General features: G+C 48.0%; 1 protein-coding gene and 1 pseudogene across 1 annotated transcript in view; both read right to left on the reverse strand.

Annotated features, from left to right (window-relative positions):
- CAPN13 (calpain 13) overlaps nucleotides 1-21962 on the reverse strand; it is a 78551-nt gene that overhangs the window by 13862 nt on the left and 42727 nt on the right. The window contains exons 8-17 of the mRNA XM_016136025.2: nucleotides 18477-18562; nucleotides 14658-14732; nucleotides 13482-13627; nucleotides 11573-11715; nucleotides 7783-7794; nucleotides 5549-5751; nucleotides 4492-4528; nucleotides 4087-4143; nucleotides 757-814; nucleotides 605-663 (exon numbers count right to left, since the gene is read on the reverse strand). Coding sequence (XP_015991511.2) covers nucleotides 605-663; nucleotides 757-814; nucleotides 4087-4143; nucleotides 4492-4528; nucleotides 5549-5751; nucleotides 7783-7794; nucleotides 11573-11715; nucleotides 13482-13627; nucleotides 14658-14732; nucleotides 18477-18562 — 876 coding nt within the window. The remainder of the gene's footprint in view (nucleotides 1-604; nucleotides 664-756; nucleotides 815-4086; nucleotides 4144-4491; nucleotides 4529-5548; nucleotides 5752-7782; nucleotides 7795-11572; nucleotides 11716-13481; nucleotides 13628-14657; nucleotides 14733-18476; nucleotides 18563-21962) is intronic.
- On the reverse strand, nucleotides 2932-3049 carry LOC118606350 (annotated as a pseudogene).

Below are 21962 nucleotides of genomic sequence, written 5' to 3' on the forward strand. Positions count from 1 at the left end.
TGTGGCCACGGAACTTGGACAAGTCAGAGGACGGCCCCAACCCCAGTCTTTTCATCTGCAAAGGCAGCGTAATTAATAATGGGGTGCTGTGTAGACTGAGGCATTTTCTATAAGTTTCAGTGTTTAGTTTTATCGGGGCTTGTTGAGTAAGCTATTTAGATAGTGAAGACTCCTCCAGTGGCAAGGGGCGGGGCGGAGAGAAAATAGTTCCCATTGGTGCTGTAAAGAGGCAGAAGTCAGGCATAGATTCTCTCTAGATGTGTGATCTGGGCAAATTACTTAACCTCCCTGAACCCCTACTTCCATTTTATGATAATACTTCTCATCACAGGGGTTGTCGCAAGAATTACAAGGAAGAAAATCCGTATATACCAGTACGGTTCTTGGCACACAGGAGATGTCTGGTAGAAGGTAATAATTGTCATTGTTGCTGTGGTTGTTCTGGTGAATTAGGAAGTCATTATGGAATCTACAGAACCCCAGGCTCTTTCGTGAGCTTTTAGAACCAAGGAAGAAGAGAAAAGACTGAGAGAAAAGTTCCCTAATTAGACTCCCAGGGCAGCCCACGGAGCAGATGGGATCCTAGAGCTGGGGGAAAGGATACATCCATCAGAGCCACGATGCTCCGGCACTCATCCAAAGAGAATGTGTCCCCCGGAGATCCTAAGATGAGGAAGAACAGGAAGGACTGACACCTCGGGCTAGCATTGGAATGGGCCGGCAGTGGGGACGAGGTGGGGGGCAGCAGGGCCTTACCTTTCAGGAATTCCTGGTTGAGAAGGCTCTGAAGCTGGGTGGCATCAATGTCCAGTCCCTGACGCAACCGAGGGAGGAGCGCAGGAACCGTTCAGGGCCCAGGAGCCCAGGGGCACAACAGATTTCCCATCAGCTTGCTCCAGAAACCTTTCCTATGGCTCCAGGCCATGGTGCTAACTCCCTCCCCTGAACATCTGTAGTGTTGAATACTCCTGATACTTGATACCTTGTGTGGATCACCTTGCATTTATCTCTTCATTCTTTATTGGATCGAAAGCAGTGTTTGCTTCCTCCCTACTGAGCCTGGCACTTGGGAGCCCCTCAGGAGTTCTGCCGAATGACTCAATTCAGCCCTGTAGCTGTGTTTCCCCATCTGCTTCCGGAAAGAGACTGAGAGAAAATATGACTACCGAAGGTGCGTGTGTGGTGAGAGGTTAACATAACGGGAACTGAGCCTAAGAGAAGCTGCTCTAATTGAGGACATTACTTAGCATTATTCTTCCTAGACACTGAAGCAGAAAGGGAGACATCATGGATTTCCTTCAGAAACAACTGAAGTTGGGAGAAACTCCCTGGCCTAAATTTCTGGAGGCATTAACTGCATTCAGTTTTCTACAGGGGACACTGAGTGGCTTTATGGGCAGTGTCTTCCGTGATGATTTTACAGAGAAAGGGAGCCGTTCTGTGCGTGGCCGTTTCTTATATCAACCCGGTAAAAGCTCAGGGGATGAGGCAACGTCAACACCCTGGAAAAGATTTTTCCTGGGGGAAAGAGCTGGACTGAGGTCTCTCAGCAGGTGACTTTTGCAGAGGAGCACTAGGTCATGTGGAAGAAAGTGCCTCTTAGGGCTCTTTGAGAGCCAGCACCCCATAGGTGACAGACATGCTGTCCCCAGAGTTTGCCTCACCACACAGGACTGATACTGAAAGCAGTCCTTATAGCCTGCCATTATGGGAGTCCTTTAGCTAGAAGGATGACCCCTCATGATATATCCAGAGAGACCCTTAGGTCATCTCTCCAGGGTCTCACTGGTCGGTTATGCTAGGGAAGTCAGTGTGATGTGCTCACCATCGACTGAGTGTTTTCCTCAGGAGAATCATGGCACCTCACTTTAAGACCAGATGACATGGGGAGGAACCCTAACTGACATGAGATCACCAACGAGAATATAAGCAGCTTTGGGGCATGGGCCACATCCCCGTCCTTCTGCATGTCTCCCACCCTAGGACAGCCTTTGACCTGGACTCTGTACCTAATAAACACCAAAAGGTTTGAGGAGATGAGCATAGGAAGATGAGGGCGGAGATGAAGTCTGTCTCCACAAATTCCCAAAGAATTTCCCTTTGTCTCTATCACCTCAACATAAGACCCCCAAGGACAGACACTTTGCATTCCCAAAACTTGGCACAGTACTTGGAATGTCCTAGGTATTTGGGACATGTTTTCCAACTGAATAAATGATGGATAGATGGCCCTGGCCTGACCCAGAAGCCGAGTGTGTCCTTGCTTGCCCACAGACCACCCTTAGGTTATGGGACCGTCGCCACTACCATGGCCAATGAAGGTAACTCATGGAGGTGGTAGTGTTAAGCGTTCATTTAAACTAGTTAAACAGATGACAAGAGATCAGGAGAGAGGACATGGTGAGCGCATTGACAAATATTTTGTTTTCAGCTTAACTTGGAGGGTGCGACCTCTGAGCACAGTCTGCAGGTTGTGCAGAATGATGCCAGGTTGGCCCTACTCAACGGTGCCCAGCCAAGGAGTGACAAGAGGCTGCAGCCCAGCTTGGGTTCCAGTTTCTGGCCATGCTCCTTGGCACAAAGCTGCACCTGCAGCTAATTCTAATTCCTATGAAGGCTCCAGTTATCCTCTATGAGGAGATATTTGATTGTTTGGAAAAGTCTTAATTAGGCAGTCTGTATCATTTCTCATCTGACACAACATATATTTTTTCTTATTTCAGATGTGCAGGTGCATGGACCATGTTGAGGATTTTGCCACCTGCCCCTTGGTCTCAGGTATCCTGATCAGGTCCTGCTGATCGCCTTGGGGTCAGGGACCTTAGCTTGGGCATATGTTCTATGGAAGCTAATCTGTCTTATTTTTATCTATCTATCTATCTATCTATCTATCTATCTATCTATCTATCCATCCTTTTTTTTTTTTTTTTACATCTACAGCACCTGGTCTTCCAAGTAGTCTCCCATCCAAGTACTAACCAGGCATGACCCCGCTTAGCTTCTGAGATCAGACGGGATTGGGAGTGTTTAGGGTAGCATAGCCATAGACTAATCTGTCTTAATTCAATGTAAATTGATTGAGACTCTTCTCTGTGCCAGGGGAGTGATAGGTATTAGGAACAAGGAATGCATATGCTGTTATTCCTGTCTTCAAGAGCTCACAGACTGGGGAAAATCATCTTGCATCAAGTGAAATGCTTTCTGAATCAGCACATATGTGGACCTGAATCCTGAGCCCATCCTGATTTCAAGGAGATTCCATACTGAGCCATTCGGTGCAACATGTACCCTTCATTCAAGACACAGTTTTCATTTCTCCTTGTGTTTTTCTGTGGGCCCACGTTACCTAAATGTTTTCCCTTTGGGCTGCTTCCTGGTCACCACTGACCCCTGGCCACCACTGCCCCATTAGCCCTCTCAATGCCTGGCACTCTTCATGTCTTTGGACTCCGCCTGCCCCAGGGCTGGCTCTGTACACGTGATTATCTGTATTACTTTCCACTTCCCACAGAAAAACATGGGTATTAATGGTAAAAAACAAAACAAAACAAAACAAAACAAAACCAAAAACCAAAAAATGAAACTCATCGTGCAGAGCCCTTGACAGCTATTTTAACCTGCCAAGTCAAGGAGTTCTTTATAATGGTTTATAAAGTCATTAAGAAAATCCCCTGCGCACATGGGTGGCTTGGCAGGAAGAGAGCTGTTGGTGCTTTCTGAAGCTGGCCAGCTCCAGGAAGGAATGACGCCAAGCTTGGTGGGAAGCGGCGGAGCAGGAGAAGGAAAGACTTCAAGGGGTGCTGCCAATTGCTTGTTTAAAGATTTTAAAAGCATACACACACCTACACCCACCCCCCAAACAGCCCCTCCCATTCCAAGCTCTACATTCCATCCCAGATGTCACCCAGATAGGGTATCATTTCTCTCCATTGTTTGGTAGCCAGATCAGTTCTGGAAACATCCAGGCAAAGAGGCTGATAAAATAACCCATCAAGTCACTTTTCCTTTCTGTACCCTGATAAAGCCTGAGAGAGACTTTCTTCCCTGTGGTCCCTCTCTCACCTGTCCCCATGCTAAGTACTATACCTGCCAAGCATATCTGTAGAACATCCTTTGTTCAGAGTCATTCTCTGGAAGACTTGCCTGGATCAAAGGAAAAACAGCGAACATCAAGTTTCCGGGGAAGGAGGCCACCTGTTTGGTATAGCGAGGGCACAAGAACTCCCTATGTGGATCTGAGACAGAGGCTTCATCCAGCAATCAGATAAAACATTTAGAGGAATGGAAGAATGGAAGTTTGTGGAAAGAAGATGGTTGGGTCCAGCCTGCCCTTAGAGGCCTGGACTTCTCCCCTCTGCTCTGCCCTTTTGAGCCATCGTGGGCTCATGTGGTGTCTCTGTTTTCATTGGTCAGTTGTGAGGCAAGAAAGGAGATAGAAGCCCTTGGGGATGAGATGTAGCCAATGAAGATCAAACCTTGCCACACACCTACCTTCAGTGTTCGGAGGTTGAAATTGCTGCCCAGGTTCCTAGAAAATCAGGGAGACAGTGTGACAAGGATGACCAGCTCACTATTCAAAAGAAGCTTGCATATGAAAGGCACGTAGGTGGCACTGGACATTTATGGGAAGAAGGACTTGAGTGGAGAGCTCTCAGCACAGCAGGAGATGAAGAGGACAGCTATGGCGGTCCGTAGACAGATGGGCGTCACGACCATGTGTCCAGTCTTTTGGGGCATATGGTCCTCAAATCATTTAGTAAATGATTTTTTTTTCATAACCACATACATATGTACAATAATCCCCATTGGCAGAATGACAGATAAGCTTTATCTCAAGTTCCAGCTCTGATTGATGGCACAGGGGGCTGTCTGGCATGTTGGACTCAGTAGACAGCTCAACTGTGAAGACTGCTGTGATTACAGGGATCTCTGCCTTGGGTGTAAGAGGGGATGAGGTGCCTCATAGGGGGTGTGCTTACTGATCCCAGTCTTGAACTCTGAATTGGCACTGAAGACCCTCCGTGATTGGGCTCGGCCTTTCGGGCCCGTCTTTCACTGTCTTCCTGTTGTACCCCACATCCTGGCCACATTTCACACAATCGCCATGTACACATGTACCATATACTACCTTCCTGTACATACGGCCAACATCACTTGTTCTTGCTCACTCACTTTCCTGCTTCTGCTCATGCTTTCCCTCTCCCTCCCCCTACTGAATTGCCTTCCCCTTTGAAATATTAAATTATGTTTTCGCTTAAGGACTAGCTCAAATGCCATTTCCTCCAAGAAGCCTTCCTGAGTACCTCTTGCCAGAGGTGTCTCCCCCTTCTCTGTCCTCCTGTGTGACTTGGCAATTCCCTTGAGCATTGGTTCCATCCTCTTTGTGGTCTAGCTATTGGTTCAGATTTCCTTCCCCCACTTCATGGTGAGCATTTTGAGGGCAGATCCCATGCTGACACAGTACATGTTGCACAGAATGACACAGTGTATTTTTTTTTTTAAATAAAATTAAGTAGAATAAAACATTCGGGATCCCAGAGGTTCTTACCTGTCATTGTCTGGTATTTTCAGGAAGATTCTGAGCAAGAACTCGACTGCTTCTCTGTATGCAGATGCGACCACCACATAGGTCCCCGGTCTCAGAGTAAAGCACTTTGTGAGGTTGCACTTGGTTTTAGTCGCTATGCCCTGGCCAGCATTTCTGAATTGGGAAAAAAAGGTGGAGGGCAATCTCTCCCGGAAGTGCTGGAACTAGAGGAAACATGACGATGGTGAGAAAGCCCCCCACGTGCGTGGGTCCCAGCCATCAGAAGAGACCCACTACCTTCCAGATCCCTCTCCGCACACTGAAACAGCACTCGAGGCCCTAATAAGGAGGATGGTGCTTAACCGAGCTCAAAATGCAGTAGGGTTTAAGACCGTTATTTAACGTAGATGCTAACACCACAATGAATGCAAAGAAATTTGACACATGGTTTTTTGCTTTATTAACTCTAACAGCATCCTGGGTTTCTGGCTTATATATAAAGAAGACTTCCATGAAAACTAGTGAGATTGTTCCAACACTGAATTACTTTTGGAGCCCAAAAGCTCCTTCTGTCCCGAACTTTTTGCAAAGCATCCTCGGACTGTCACAGCGCTGTAGAGTTGGACTCCGTTCATTCCCTCCATTTCATCTTTCTAGCAGAGCCCTGAAATTTCTTTTCATTGGAGAATAATAGGCCCTGATCATTTTCCTTTTATTTCAATATTTTCTTAGAGATAAAACAATAAATATAATGCAGTTCCTATTACTGGATGTCACATACATATTACATAATAAAAACCCCTTACTAAATAAATTTTCCCCAATACAGTTGAGCATGGGGATTCCATTTAGAATGGTTATGCAGCGTGAAATGATTATTTGTGAGCTATGCCTTGGGGAAAAACAGGGAGAATGGGAGAGTTTCTTTTCAGGGGATGGGGACAGGGCTAGGCTAAAAGATGAGACAGGAGGTAGGTGACGGTCACAGGAATGTAGCAGGAGGTTGGGTGGAACCTCCAAAGTGATTCTGGTGACGTTAACAGCAGCACCAATGGGTTTGGAGCCTGACTTGCTTGGGTCCTTCTGTCAAAAGCAATGATGACATCAGGTTTTCTCCAGAGAGTCAGCTGTGTGTATGTATGTGCGTGCACATGCGCACATGGGTTTGTGCACACGTGTGTAGGCATCGTGCCCTGTAATATCTAGAAGAGAAGGTTTTCCATGCTTCTCTGCTCCCCTGTCCTCATTCCTCCACTGGACCCTTGTGACCCTGTCCAGGCTCCTAATCCTTCAGAACAGACTTGCTCAATGACTGTGGAGGCGTGATGGGAGGCTCTTGGTTCAGTGCTCAGAGGACCCCGCACTAAATTAACACTAACCGCTAGTCACTAATCCCACACAGACCTGACCCTATAGTAAGTACTAGGGATAGGGCTTGTGCCTTTTCCTGGATCAAGTCCCCACTTCATTCTCCAACTCAGGGGTTGAAACACTGACATATTTCTTGCACCTGAATGTCTCCCTTAAAGCCATTCCGGAAGTTCCATTTCCATGATTGGGGGGCCAGGGACCAAAATCTGATCCAAAACCCAGCTCTGTGGCTGGGCTACTGCTGTGACAAACTCGCTTGGTGCCCAGGCTTCTGAATAGCCCTTGTTTGGCCTTTGTCTAACTACTGGGACAGCCCCGGAGGGCCTGCGGGAGCTCCTCCAGACCTGCCAGCGTGCTACACTCACCACCTGTCAGCTGTGGCTACCCTCGGCTCCCTCCCTTCCATCAGTGGTCCCCAGGCACATGTGCCTCCCCCAGCAGCAACAGCACCAGAGAGCCTATATCCAGTTAAGGGGTCTGAGTGCCTGTGAGATTTGGTTTTCCAAACACCATCTGTCCTTCTCCATCCTTACTCATATTTTAAACCACCTGTCACCAATGTCGAGACAAAATATCTCCTTAGGATGGGTGGCAATTTGGTCTTAAGAAGAGCAAGAGGATGTGCCTTGAAGCTGCATTTGCATAGCATGCATTCTATTTGTTGTGGATTTGGGTGCTGACAAAGTATATAAAAGACTAAAGATCCCCTCAAGTTATCCTCTTTAGCCCTGTCTTTCATCTTAAATAAATGGGAAGCAGCTGCAGCAGACTTATCATCAGCAAGAGACATGTCAAGGCCACTGGTGTTGGCAGGGGCACAATACTTTCTTAATGAACAGCAACAGAGGCTTGAGAAGCCCAGTAAGGGCAGCGGCGAGCCATACCTGAGGGTCCACCTGTGGGGAAGGAAAAGAAAGGTGGGTTCAGGAACCCAAACCAGCATACACAAGCAAGCAGATCTCAGCAGCCTGGATCAGGTCCCTACATGCCTTCTTCCTGCATGGTCAGCCTGCTCCTTGGCACACCCGGAGATGAACAGAGACCGTTACTCATCCCCTGCGTGGAGTTGTGAAAAAGGAAACTGCACCTGTTGCAGGGAGCATGAAGGGGAAGGACATTGAGGAGGGAAATAAAGTGCCTGAGAGAAGGAGACTCTCCCTTTGTCAGCTCAGCCAGCTGTGGTTGCTTGTCACAGCAACGATGATACAATTGGGATGAAAAGTAAGACGTCGATGGGGCTTGGGGATGAGATAGAACCTGGTCCAAATACGAGTTCCCCAACATCGGAGCTCCAATAAGATGCACACTTTTTTTTTATCCCATCAGACAACTGTGAAGTGCGATGGGGGTTGTTCTAGGATCCGTGGTGTTTGTAGGGGATGGATGCGTGCCTCTGAACAGAGAAATATCTACGTACCAGTCTTTCCATTGGGCAGATGGAAGCACCGAGGATGCAGCCCCTTTTTAAGCCACTCCACTGTCTGCAAAGCACATTCATACAGTGTGTTGGATTGTCATAGTGATCCTGCAAGCAGACACTGGGCTCCCTATTTTATGAATGTGGAAGCTGAGGCTCAGCAGTCTAAGTAGCAGAGGTAAGAACAGAGCAAACTGTGACGCTTCTTTTATGACTAAGATGCACCATCAGATACTATCTTCCACAGTTGGATTTCAGTTCTTTTCTACTGCTTCTCCTGGGCCCTACCTATGAGTAACAGACCACTTGATTTGCCCAGGCAGACTACTCTGAAGACCAGGGGTGAGCCAGAAGGGATGTAGAAAGTCAGCCTGGGGGAGGAGCTTTGGGGTAAAGATGAAATGGATTTTCTATCCTTGTCCTTTTTTCTTGTCCTGTCTTCTCCTTGCCTTTTTGTACACCACCTATGTTTAGTTTGATGCAAGGCAGAGCAGTGCTCCCTAGCAGTTGGGGAGTTACAGACCCACACCAAGGCTGGAGCACCACACGTAGATGGCATCCAGGCAGCGCTGTACCTACAAACACCATTAGAGCCCTGAAGACTTCTGAGAGTCTGTTGCTGGCACCACCTTAGCCTGTTTCTCAGCTGAACTGTGAAAGAAACCCAAGTGTCTCATGAGGTATCAAGATCTGGACTATTCTTTGGTGTTTAAGTCAGTCAGGATCCTGCAAGATCCACTGGGATCTCCAGAGAGACTGAGGAGGTCTTGGGTCTGAGTGCCCCTTTAGCATGAACTGTAAAGGCTTTGGGCAAATCAATTAACACAAGGCTTCTATGTTGTCCAGCTCTGGGGCACCAGACTCACAGATGACAATGCAAATTGCACCTTCAGGAATTGTGTGCTGGGGCATCCCTCATAGCTTCTCTGAGCTTCTGTCTCTCCCATCAGGAAGGGGAAGAGTTGGCTGAGATATTCTCAGTTGTCCTGTCTGATACTCTGCACTTTCAGTCTTAGCTGCGTAGATCAGATATCTCAATTCCTTCTCAACACGTCTCAATGCTCTTCTTTTTTGTTCTTCTCAGAGGTGAGAACTAGGGGGGGGGGGGAATCTGGGGATGAGGGTCTTCTTAGAAAGCACCTGAATCAGTTGGGATTCTTGGCTGAAAGCAATGGGAACGAACGTAGAGTAGGCTGAGCAGAAAGTCACTTATGGGAAGGCTAGCTCATAGAATTAATGGAACTTCTGGAGAATGCAGCTTAGAAAATGGGCAGAAACTAGATGAGATGGCTACACAGCTGGACATCACCACAGGGTCTGTACCCATTGCTGCTGCCAGGCCCAAAGATTTGTTGCAAATAACCGTTTGGCAGTCCTATCTCTTTTAGTTACTTCCTCAAGAGCTAAAGCCAAGAGGAACCAAGAGTGTGTACGTGTAACAGAGGGGCATGATGGGGCATCTAATTGGACAAACCTGGGTCACAAATCTTCCTCTTTGCATTTGAGAATGAGGGAGAAGGAATATTTGGCCTCTTTGCTGCAGTGGGAGACTGGATCCTCCCTTCCACTGAGGTTCCTCCACCATGCGGAAAGGATGTTCAAGTGCATTGCGGTGATGAAAATAACAACTGTCCATTATTGCATCCTTAGGAGATGATCTTTGATAGTCTTAGCAGGGTTGAGGCATCTCAGAAATATTGTGCTAAATCCCAACAATTTCTTTTCCATTGATTTTATGCAATTAGGAAGTGAAATTATGCTCAGAGTGGGCAGAACACAAAGGGCTCTCCTGCTTCTACAGCCAGAATCATGTGTGTTTCTTTGACTTGTGAGCATCCCCAGAAAGGCAAATGCCTAAGCCCTGCTGAGAGCCCTGAACCTGGGACCTTCCAGCATCAAGCCCTGCCCCATCACCTCCCAGCTGTGCCTTGGGCAGGTCATTCTTGCTCTTTGAGCTTTGGCTTCCATATCCATAACAGTGGAGATACTAAGGTTTTTGAGAAAACGAATGTGAACATGCTCGGCACTCTGAAATACTATATCATCATGAGGCCTTCTTAGAAGAGTGAACTACAGCCAGCACACAGAACTGTTCTGCTGTGAGAGCGAAGTACGCAGGAGCCCCGGCTATCTGTAAATGGGCTAAGATCCATGTGTAAACACTGCCTTAGCCTCAGTGGGCAGAAACTGAGGTTATCCTAGAGATGCTGTTATCAGAGCTCCAGCCATAGAGGTGATGGGTATATCTGACTGCAGGCTTGGGTGACTCTGGTGCTCAGTCTCCAACTCTGCCATGAACTCTGACTACATCACCTCACTTTACTGAGTCTCCATTTCTTCAAGTCTAATACGAGGAGAAGTGATCCCAGCATTTCATAATTGCATGATCCTAGTTATACAAGTGAGTGCAGAGAGACTGTGGGGGGTATGTGATTCAAGAACCAACCACTTATCTTTGAGATGCGTTAAATTATTTGGGGAAGGAGAAAGGAGCAGAGACATCAGTTTTCTTTTGTAACACTTTTCTTTTAAACGATATTTTCAAAAATAAATTCCCCAATTACCTACTCACAGTTAGGGTGTGTGCAGGCTTGTGGATGGGGAATGACCCCTCAGGAGCTGAAAAGCTGGCTTTGGGAATGCCATGAAGAGGAGGGGAGGCTAGGTGGAGAGGAAAACTTGGCCTGAGATGAGCAGCCAAGCAGATGTTTGCAAGCCAACCACAGAGCGATGATTGGACTTTAGTCTAAACAAGAGAAAAGATACTTCCTAGCTCTATATCCAGAATTATTTTTTTCTCAAACTTCTCCAAAGTTTTAGACAATCATTCTCAAACTTTCACGTTTATAGGAATCACCTGGGGAGCTGACTACAATGCAGATTTTCAGAGTTTGTCTACAGAAATTCAGATTCGGAAGGTTTGGGGTGGTCCAAGGAATCTCTGTATTGTTACGACAACTAGCCTTGGATGAGACTGTTTCAAGCACTGAGTTATTCGAGCCTGCAGCATACCAGGACGTGCTGACAAGTGACACAGGCGGGAGGCGTGTTGCATTGTAACTTGGTCGAGTCTAATCTCCTCTGTCTCAGATTTTCCTGCAAATTTACAGAGCTGGACCAGATAAACTCTATAGCCCTTCTGGGTTTTATCTCCAAGGCTGTGGTTTAATGAATTCTTCCCGCCTGCTTGGCAGTTCTTCCCCGCAAGTTATACGCAAATGTCCTGAACGGGCAAGCCCCGAAGCAGGCTCTCTTACCTTGAACACGTGGAAGTTTAGTGGAAATTTCTCATTTTCTGCCTTTAAATTTTGTGGCATAACATTGAAGGACACGATGACATTGTTGCCTTCCAGGCTCTCTGGCACAGAGAAGATGTACTGTGTGTCCTTCTGAAGTCCTTCTGCAAGAGAAAGACCTGTCACTAGAGCTCCACTCAGCTCCTGAGACTCCTGGATGGGGCCATGTTCAGCTCAGAGACCCCTGGTGGCTCGGGCTAGAAACTGGATTTGGAGACCAAAGGCCTGAGTCTCAGTCCCCACAGTTACTAGCTGTGGAACAAGCATCTTTATTTTGTAAGCCTCAGTCTCTTCCTTTTAAAAACAAGGAGGAGGGCATACTCCCCACTTGGTGAAAACAGTTCTTAAACTGTAAAGTCGAATACTATTTTTATAGTAGTAAGTGGAGTTTCAGAGTCCTCAGGTATGCATGAGCTTATGTATTGGTAATAACATCAGAGCCTTGCAAAGATGTCAATTCCCCAAACACCAATGGAGATAGGAAAATAGGCAGAGAGATGGTGGTTCGTCATACTCCACCATCCAAGCATGTGCATCAAAGCCAGAGCCAGACAGAGAACAAATGTGAAAACCGTTAGGTTCAGATGCATGAAGAAACGAAGTCAAGATAGAGATGAATTAATACACATCAGAAGGTTTAGGGCACAATTGGAAAACTGTGAAAGGGGGATGGGGAGGCAGAAGGTTATCACTGTCACAGGCTTTCGTGAGGGTCGAACAAAACGATACATTAAGTGAATTAGTGAATTAGCAGCACCTAGCACGTGCTTGTGTGCTGGCTTCCTTCTCTTCCTTGTAAGGAATTACTAAAAATGGCCCCAACATATAATTTAGGTTAGTCCGTTGACATGCACTATAACCAGAGAAGAGGCCTGTGGCCCCACAGCAGGACAAGTACAGTTCAGGAAGGTGAATCAGCAAACTTGAGTGACTCAGAAGTTTCTTAGAGTCTGACCATGGCCTCCTGGTGACAAGGTTCTCTGACCAGCAGAATGAACAGGAGGTTAAAAAAAAAAGGACACCCTGGAAGATAGGGTCATTTAAACAAACTATCCTAGATAGGAAGAGGGAATGAACATGTCTGGGTGCAAACACACACACACACACACACACGCACACGCACACACAAGCACATACACATACACATGTTGTTTACACAGCCTCTCCTATCAAAGATGTGTAAGCACCCTCAGGCTCATCTTCACAGAGAGCTATTTCACTCACACATGCCACAAATAGAGAGCATGAGATGCGGTGAGAATGTGTGGCTCTCCTAAGATCACAACCAACCAGATCCATTTCAGGGGTTCCCCGAAGACGGATTCCGAGAACCTGCCTCTGTCTCAGCACACCGTTTCAGGACACACCAAACAAGGGGGCAGACAAATTCTCCCTTCCTGCTGGGTGGTGCTTGTGGCTTCCAGGGGTAGACAGGGATTACTAATCACAGTGTTTCTAGGTGGGGAGGCTGAGGACAGAGACCAGCTATGTTCCCAGAGTCACGAAGCCAGTATGGGCAAGGACGAGCGTTAACCCAGACCCTGACTCTTGCTCAGTGTTCTTTCTACCCCCAGTTAACTACTGGAGAGCAGTGAGCCTGTTCTACTCCTGGGAGCTGCGTCGAGTTTAGCAGAAGGACAGTGGGAGGGCAAGAAAAGACAGGGGACGCACATTTGAGATTCTCCTGCCACCCCCCGCCAGCAACCATTTCCACTGGAGAACTACAGCTGTCCCTTTAGGTTGAAAAATTCCTCTCCTTACAACTTTGGGCTGATGGCCCAGGATCAAGGGCCACTGAGACCTGAAGCCAGGACAGGGCTAGGGCTGGCAGCTTCCTGTTTGGCAAAATAATTACCAATGTCATAACTACCTGCAGTGTTTCCTGGAATCACGCGGTTCTTAAACATCATTTGGGACCATCTTTCATGGAGCCTGTTTTTGTGGTCCAGGTTGATTGGAAATCGGTTACATATATACAAGCAGGAGAAATTCTCTTGGAAATCATGACATGACATCCTGTTAAAAATAGATACACATCACTTAATGACCACAGTTATTTTCCCTTGGGTAGGGGGCGGTTTCCCATCACTTTACTGTACTTTTGCCTGTCAGCTACAGTATCCATTAACTTACCACTATCCTACCCAAGGGTCATCTGCCATCAAGGGCAGAGTCAAATTCTGGGTTCACATGTCAACTGGCAAGGGCTTTATTATTAACTTTCATTTCCTCAAACCACTGATCAAACTGTGAGCCTTCCCATGGCCAGCAGGATGAGGTCTTTATTAGAATAAAATGCATTCAACACACGTAAAATCCCACCTCATGCTGTGATTAAAGTGGAGATTCGGGAAATATTTTTCCTTCTAATTTGCATTTGTCCCTCTGATTCTTAATTACTTAGACCCAAGCTCCTTTTCCCACATGCTAAGTTTTATTTAAATATGTCATTAAGTAAAGCAGTCAACCCCTCAGAAAAATGTCCATCATATCCTTTAAGATGTGAGCATATGGTCAGAAATGTGTTTTCAAAACATCTAGTCCTACATAGCTGCTGGGCAATGACACTAATGTCTCACCTAGAACTCTAGAATCAGGGCTGGAATATGAACACTGAGCTGAGATGCTCTTTTGGAATTCATGCCAGAGGTACACTGTGGAGCTCCAGGGCCCACAAAGAAGCCCGGGAGATACAGGCATGATGATCACACATCCTAGTTCCCAGGAAACTGTTGGTTTCAAAGCTTTGGTGCCAATATCCCCGTTTACCATTATCATTTTCTGGAAGTTCAAATATTTCAGAGCTGAAATCTTCACAGAAAGAGAGGGCACACAGGTAATTTCCAGTTCAAAGCTTTTGCATCTTGGCAGAAAGAAAAGTCTCCTTCTATATAGGACTTCGTTGGGGTAATGTATTCCGGAAGTTAGTCCTAGTCTCTGCAAAGCTAATCACTAGTCTCACAAAAGTTTAGGGAAAGGGGTAGGGATTGAGGATTTGGGCAATAGTTAAAGATTTAAAATACAATTTTAAAAGAAGGGTAAATACCAAAATTCGCCATCGTCCTTATTTTCATACAGCTGGCTTTTCCGTTTGTCGTGAGTTTCCTGCCACTCTGAAGACCTAAGTGTGGACAGACAGACCATAGCATGAGATCTCCAGAGTCTTTTATCTCAACCACATGTGGCCCAGGAGGGGCCTTTCACTCAGGCCTCCATTAGTTCCTAGGTCCAAGTAGAAAGCGCCATTCTACCTAGTAACAGGATTCAGTCATTCTCTACATGCCAGTGGCTTCCAGGCTATGCCAAGCCTGTTTCTCTTTCCTGAGCTTTGGATGCGTGCTGTGGTCCATCCTACATCTCCACCAGAGGCCCAGTGACCATAAATCAACCCATCTCAATCTGTGTTCATTCTCTCGCTCCTCCTGTTGCCCGAGCGAGAACATGAGAGTCTCTCTCTCACACACCCCCATGGCAAAACAATCACCAAATATCAATGATTCCACCTCCTAAACTCCCCTCAAAGCCACCTGCATATTTCCGTCCTTACTGCTGTTTTCCTAGTTCAGAATCTCCCATCTCTCTCGTGGACTTCTGACTGATCTCCCCGAACTCAGCCCTGCCTGCTTTCCCACCCATTCTTCACGCTGCCATTAAAATGATTTTCCTACAACAGAAATCTGATTCTGGCATTCCCTGCTTAAAACCCATGAATGGTCCCCTTTGACTCTCAGGATGAAGTGCAAACTCTTGAAACAGAGCCGTGGCCTCTGCCTACCTCTCCAGCTTTACCTGAGCAATTCCCTGTGTCCTCACCCCACACCCACCCTTGAATTCTACGCTCCAGCAATAATGAGTATTCGTTTTCTTAAAAACACCTGCCCCTCCCCTCTCCCTACCACCTCTCGGCCTTCACCGTGATGCTCCCTCTGCCTGGAATCCTTTTCCTCCTTTCCGTCTTGTAACTCGATAACTTTCACTGTCTTTCCTCCTAACAGGCGTTTCTGCTAGGAAACTTCGTCCTCCTCTGACACTCCCACCTCGCCTCCAGAGTCAGCGACCCTCCTTTGAGCCCCGGCACCCTATGCCACTCCTGTCTCAGCACTTGGTACCCGGTGTTACTGGTGCTTGTCCATTTTTTGCTGTCTCTCACTAGACTCCAAGTTCCGTGAGATCGATGAACCTTGCTCACGATGATAATGATATCATCACAGGGGCTTAACACAATGCCTCGGCACATAGCAGGCATGCAGTGAACTTTTGCTTGCTTAACTAATAATTAAAATTGTGCACTTCGTTGGGGGTAATGTGTTCCAGAAGCTAGTGCTAGGGTCTGTGGTGAAGGAGGAGACCCTCACAGCCTGCTGCTAAAAGTGGAGGCGTGCTCAGAGGCAACAGCCCCAGAGGCACAGAAGTGTAATGAGATCTCTCTTTGCCAGTGGCTTACGTAGAGAGCCCGGGTCAACGTCTGTGCCGGGAGAGCCAGGCAGGAACCACCCCTCAGGCTCTTGGCTGCAGGCTGAGCCAGTCAGATGTACTGTTGTAAAATGGCAATTTTATAATTAAGTGATAATTACATTTTCTGCAGTGTGTAAGGGAAAATAAATGTAGTGTAAATCAATACGCTATCGATTCATGCAAGTTTGCCTTTAAGTGTGTGCGACTGAAATTTCAATTATGCCTAAGATTAGACCATCCGGCTCTCTCCTTCCATCCCCATTCTTTAATAAGTAGGGAGGAAATCGACCACCTGCATGGAGACAGTGATTATGTGGCTCTGTGGCTTTCTCCTAGCCTGGTTTCTGGTGGAAAATGGTGAATCTTAGTGCTCGGCCGAAAGACCTGCTCCCGCAGTGCAGGTGCTGCCATATTCGTCTCCCTGGTCCCTGCTGCGCGTACATCTCTGCCCTGCTCAGAGGTCTTCGTGAACCCCCAGGCCCATAGGGTGAAAATCCAGGCTTGCAAGCTGGCATTGGGCTCAGCCCCAGCTCCTCAGTTCCTTTGCCTCAGGCCTGCTTGTTGGCCCTGAACACATTATAAACGTTCCTAGCTCAGCACGGCGGCCTTCGCTTCCCCACCTACGTGATGATCTCTTCCGAAGTGACTCCTCCTTTTTTTGGAGGCCAAACTCAAGTTCATTCCCCATCCACAAAGCTTTCACTGAACATGCTAGCCCATTGGGGCTTCTCTTTTCTGATCTCTAGCGTCACATCCTGCCTTTACGGGTCATCTGATATTTAGCATGAGAGACTGGGCAAAACATCAACTCACATGAATCGATACCCTGGTCTTCTACCCCAGGGGGAATGTGTCATTGACATTGCCCCTCCTCTGGTCCTATACCCAATAGCCAGCCCCGAGCCAGGGATTCTAGCTAATCATATCACCCCCGGGCTATATCTGGCAGCTTGAGGTAATGATTGGGAAGGAGCACTGGAAAAGACCAGAAGTTGTTAAGATTTACAGTGGAGGGAGCAAAGGGTACCCCTGGGAAGGAGAAGAATGAAGTGAGAGAAGAGGAGACAGGGTGACTAAGTGAAAATGTTCTTCAGTGGTTCCCAGTTTTGCAACTTCTTTCCCTTCCTGTGGAGGGGATTCAGCGGCCTAGTCATCCAGGGTGCATCTGTGGTCACGTCAGGTTTTTTGCTATGAATTCACTTTTTTGTTTCCTTCCTCGCCTTCCTACCCTCCACCCTAATTGTAGTTCCATCTCCTATTTGCTGAGCGCTCATGGGTCAGGCTCACATCAGCTGTCGGGGCTCGCGGAGGATCAGAGCGGTCCCTGCCACAGCCTAGTCTGGGCCACTGGGCCACATCCTGGGTGCTGCTTTTCACCGCTCGTCGGGTCCTGTCCTCCCGGATGTCTGAATGCTTTGTATTTCCTTTTAGATCATGTTCCCTATCCTACTCCCACCTTCTCCTCACATATTCTAGCTCCCCTGACCCCATGCCCAGCAATGCTGCTGTGGTCACCACTGTTCTTATGGAGTCACACAGGTCCTCAGAGGAATGCCACGGGACTGGGCCCCACTAGCTGTCCAGAGGAGCAAATAACCTGTGACTGTCTCTCTGTCCCTCCCAGAACCACCATCTCACTCTCAGCAAGGGGGCAGGACCAGGGACAAGTTCTCTGGGCAGCTGGGAAATGCCAGCCCGTCTCCCTGGGAACCTCTGACCACATAGTCAGGTCCCCACTGGTCAGCTGGGTCAGAGAGCAATTGCCAGGGACATGGCCAACAGGAGCATCTGAGACCCCCTTACCTCCATTCGCTCCTACTCTGAACAAGGTGCTAATCCTGGCATCGGTCACATGTGAGAGGCCAGATCAGTAGGGCAGGATGACGACCCAGCTGGACTGAATAAAAATATCATCTAGATATTTTCCTTGGTTCCCCTAACTTCCCCCAAAATGAAGTCTTTTCCATCCTGAGGACATGGTGTCATCAGGAACAGAATCCCACAGAACCTGTTTATGAGATGAGGCACCTTCTCTCCAGCTCTCTGACAGGTAGAACTTGGTTCTTGCCTTGCCCACTCCCCTACTTTTTTAAAAAATAATTCTGGATATGTGGGTCCACAGCTCTGCTGTGACATTCTGAAGGACAGACACTAGGGCCTTGTCATCTGTAGATATGCCACAAGCACCCGCCTAACCCAGTGTACTTAGTACAGAGAGTACACGGTTGGCGTCTAATAGATGAATGGCATCATGGGAGCGTGAGATGGACCGACAGCCATATACAGGTGTGAAGTGGAAAAGCTTGCAGTGAGATCCACAGCAGGTGAGACAGATCCCGCCTTCCTGGGGCAGAGCGGCCCCTGCACACTGGGTCTCAGTGATGGGTACAGGGGTTTTCAGGAGCCATACCCGTCCCTCCAGCGCCCTCGCCACTCGGTGTTGCCCCAAGGGTTCCACAGGCGGATAAGATCTTCCCAGCCCCTCCTGTACTGAACCTGTTAAGAACGGAAAAGAAACTGTGGGTGCACTCCAGCAAAAGTCAGCAGAAAGAGGGGATATGAATGCAGCTGCTTTTTCCCTCCAAGGACTAATTTAACTTCTGACCTCATTTGGCTGAAGCCAGAAAAAAATTGAAAGGGAAAAAAAATCAATGTCTGCTGCCTGCATGGCGTTGAAATGAGATAGAGGAGAAAATGGCCCCTTTCTGCTCAGTGCCGCACAGGACAGGTGCAACTTCATCATCCCATACGGCTGCATCCCAGAATTTGGGCGAGCTGAGATTTAATAGCAGATAAACAGCACAGGATGCTGCTCTCAGACTGCAGAGGGGAGAACTTCATGGGTCCCCAGCCACCTCCAAAGCCCTGTCACAGCCGGCATCTCTATTCCACAGACATGGCCACTTCCCTGCCAGCTGCCTGTTGGCAGCTGTGTGGGAGTCTCCACAGTGCCCTCCCGAGTAAGGAGGCGGGGTCAAGCAACAATTACAACCGGGGAATCGTGATACCGGAGGCTAGCCCACCTCATCCTGCTCCCCTGCCTCTGCTGAGGAGCAGGGCGCCACGATGGCCTGGAATTTCTTTTTCCCCAGGGACCCCATCATCGCTTTCCCAGAACAGCAGGTTGGCACATTTGCTCCTTCAGACCGCTGAGGCCAGAGGGCAGGACTGCTGAAAAATTACAATGGAACAGCAGCCACTCCTAAACCTACAGTGCCTGACCCAGGAGCCCTCAGCCTGGAGAGAGAAATTAAAGTATGATTGAGTTGTAGCTGTGATATCGATCTGTGCTAATGTTGTCTGCGGACGCAGAAGCCTGGAGGGTGAGGGAGGGGATGAACTTGTTCACTGACTCTAGGTCAGAGGCAGCCAAGTGGAATATTCCCACCTGGAAAAGAACCCTCGTGTGGAGGCAGGGCTCGGAGCCAGGCACCAGCCCGGTGCCTAACGTGCCTTACATCCTTCAGTCCTCCGAGGTACGTCTTTACATCATCCTTGCTCTTGCAGAGGAGGAAATGGAGCATCAGAGAGGTTACGCAACTTTTGCAAGGCCACAGAGTAAGCGGCAGAGGCAGAATTCTGGCCCCAGCCCCTGTCAGTCTCCAGCCCAGGCTCTTAATTTTGGAATTAGAGGTGAATAAATCATACAGTTGTTCCAGTGCCCAGACCATTCTCAGATGCGGCTATGATCCTGACCTCGTGTATAACCCCTTGGGCCACCTGGCCAAGGCCCATGTAATCACCGATGGGGCATTGCCGTGAAAGAACAGTGCCTTCCGACAGGGGCCCAAGAACCCGGCTTGCGTAAGTTTCTCTTCTATGGCTTTTTCTTGTCTGCTTCTGTCTTTGGCTGGCACTGCAGTGGAAGGGGCTCTGGCTTTTAATGCCACACAGACCGGGGGTGCTCCTGGCACAAACCCAGATTTCCTGCCCCTGTCTCCCCCACACTCAGGCAGTCAGGCCTTGCATACAGTGCACTATTAACTGCCAGCACCTGGAGGGGCCCATGGAGCAGGATGTGAGAAATGGTTGCCTCGTGGCCCAAAGAGCTTAATGAGCCCCCTTCGGTGCCTAAGGAACAGTCAGGGGCTCAGCGGGGCACAGGCTAGAACAGTGGCCAGTGATTGGAGGGGGCTGGAGGAGGGCTAAATGAGGCATGCAGATAAACACTCACCCCCTTGCCCAGGGGAGTCACGGACCAAGCTAGGTACATAATAAAAAATGCCAATTTCATTTATCTTCCTGTCTGTGTCCCAGCCAGAGGGAGGACGAGCAGATTAAAAAGCACGCTGCATTTATGGGCTGGTTTAATCTTAGCACATGCTGACAGTTATAACCTCTTCTTTCTGGAGGAGAAATCCTTAGCCAAGTCAAGTTCTTAGGCCCTCCTCTGACGATGTCACTCCTTTTCGGCAGTGCCCTAGTGATGATCGCAAGGGCCAATACCAGGTGGCACGGAGGCCAAGGTCACGGCTGTATTTTAGAATAGGCTAGCTCACTCGCTTTACTCTCCTGGCTACGCAACTGTACCACTGACCCTGGTCAGCTCTGTCAGAGAGGATTGGGCAAGAAGTAATCCTGGTTATCTATCCTAGGATACTATTTCCTTAAATATATTCTCATGAATGCTAGTTACATAGGCTCTTAATAGTTATTTTTAGAAAAAAAATCATTTCATGGCTAATGGTAGATTACAACCAAACTGCATCTGTGTCATTAATACAGGCTTTCTCAGAGCCTTTAAAATGTAAATGTCTACTATGAATCTCCAAATAGGGGACATGGTGAGCTTTGCTGAGGATCTCATTGGACTGGTGCTCTGTAGAACACAGGCTGGGAAGTGTCAACAGCCACAGAATGGCAGGAACGGTGAGAACAGACCATTCCGGATACGTAGTCTTAATAACCTCCTATCACAGGGGAGGTGTCCTGTGCTGACCACTCAGTGTGTATTGTGGGAAGCAAATGATTGGGCTGTGAGAGGAGTCATCGGGAGCCCAAACCCAGGGTTAGCTCACAGCCCAGCTCCTGAGTTCACCTCCATTCCCTTGGCCCTTGGCGTTTACATGGCTACTCTACCACCTGGCAGTCACAGCCAGCTCTATGCTCGCTTATTTGGGAACTCACACCCCATGGCCATTTGGACCTCTGTATACACAAGTTCCTCTCCCCTGTGTTCAGAAGAGAAACAAAGCTGCTCAGTGTATGAAAAGGGCCTTATCCGGGAAAGGCAGCTACATGACGCTGGTGCCACAGTCCCTGCATTCCACACCCAGCACAGATATCATTTACTGATCATAGTTCTCCTTCTCCAAACCCAGAAGCAGTTACAAAGTCTTGTCAACGCAGTAATCCGGGTAGCGTAGCCAGTCGATTAAGGTTGACACATTTTAAGAAAATCTGTTTGCTATTGCCAGTCTAGACTTGTCCGTATTTGCAACAGGGAGCTATGGGGAGTGTACACAGCCAGGTGTGATGATGGTATTGGCTGTCCCCATTGAGAATTCAGAGACGGGCTTGGAAGAATGTAGAGGAAGGGAGTCTGGAGCTGCTGTGACTGGGTTTATCAGGACAACTTTTTCCTTGCTTGTGGGCAATATCTTTTGAGCTCCTCACACACATCCTGTCATAAAGGATCAGTGATATTGTCTTCATAGGCCAAGAACAAATGCATCATTCACTCATTAAAGTGCACCCATCCATTGACCTAACAAGCATTTTTTAGGTGCCTACTGCCTCCCAGGTACTATAAAGAGGAAGCATTTTGTTACTCATTACCTTAGGAAGACAAGCAGGAGACAGAAGATATTGTCCCTATTTTGTAGGTCAGCACATTCACCAAACATGAAATGCTAGAGCAACTGGCCTTAGGTCAACGGACAGGAGAGGCAGATTG

The sequence above is a fragment of the Rousettus aegyptiacus genome, unplaced genomic scaffold (assembly GCF_014176215.1).
Source record: "Rousettus aegyptiacus isolate mRouAeg1 unplaced genomic scaffold, mRouAeg1.p scaffold_m13_p_7, whole genome shotgun sequence".
Taxonomy (NCBI): domain Eukaryota; kingdom Metazoa; phylum Chordata; class Mammalia; order Chiroptera; family Pteropodidae; genus Rousettus; species Rousettus aegyptiacus.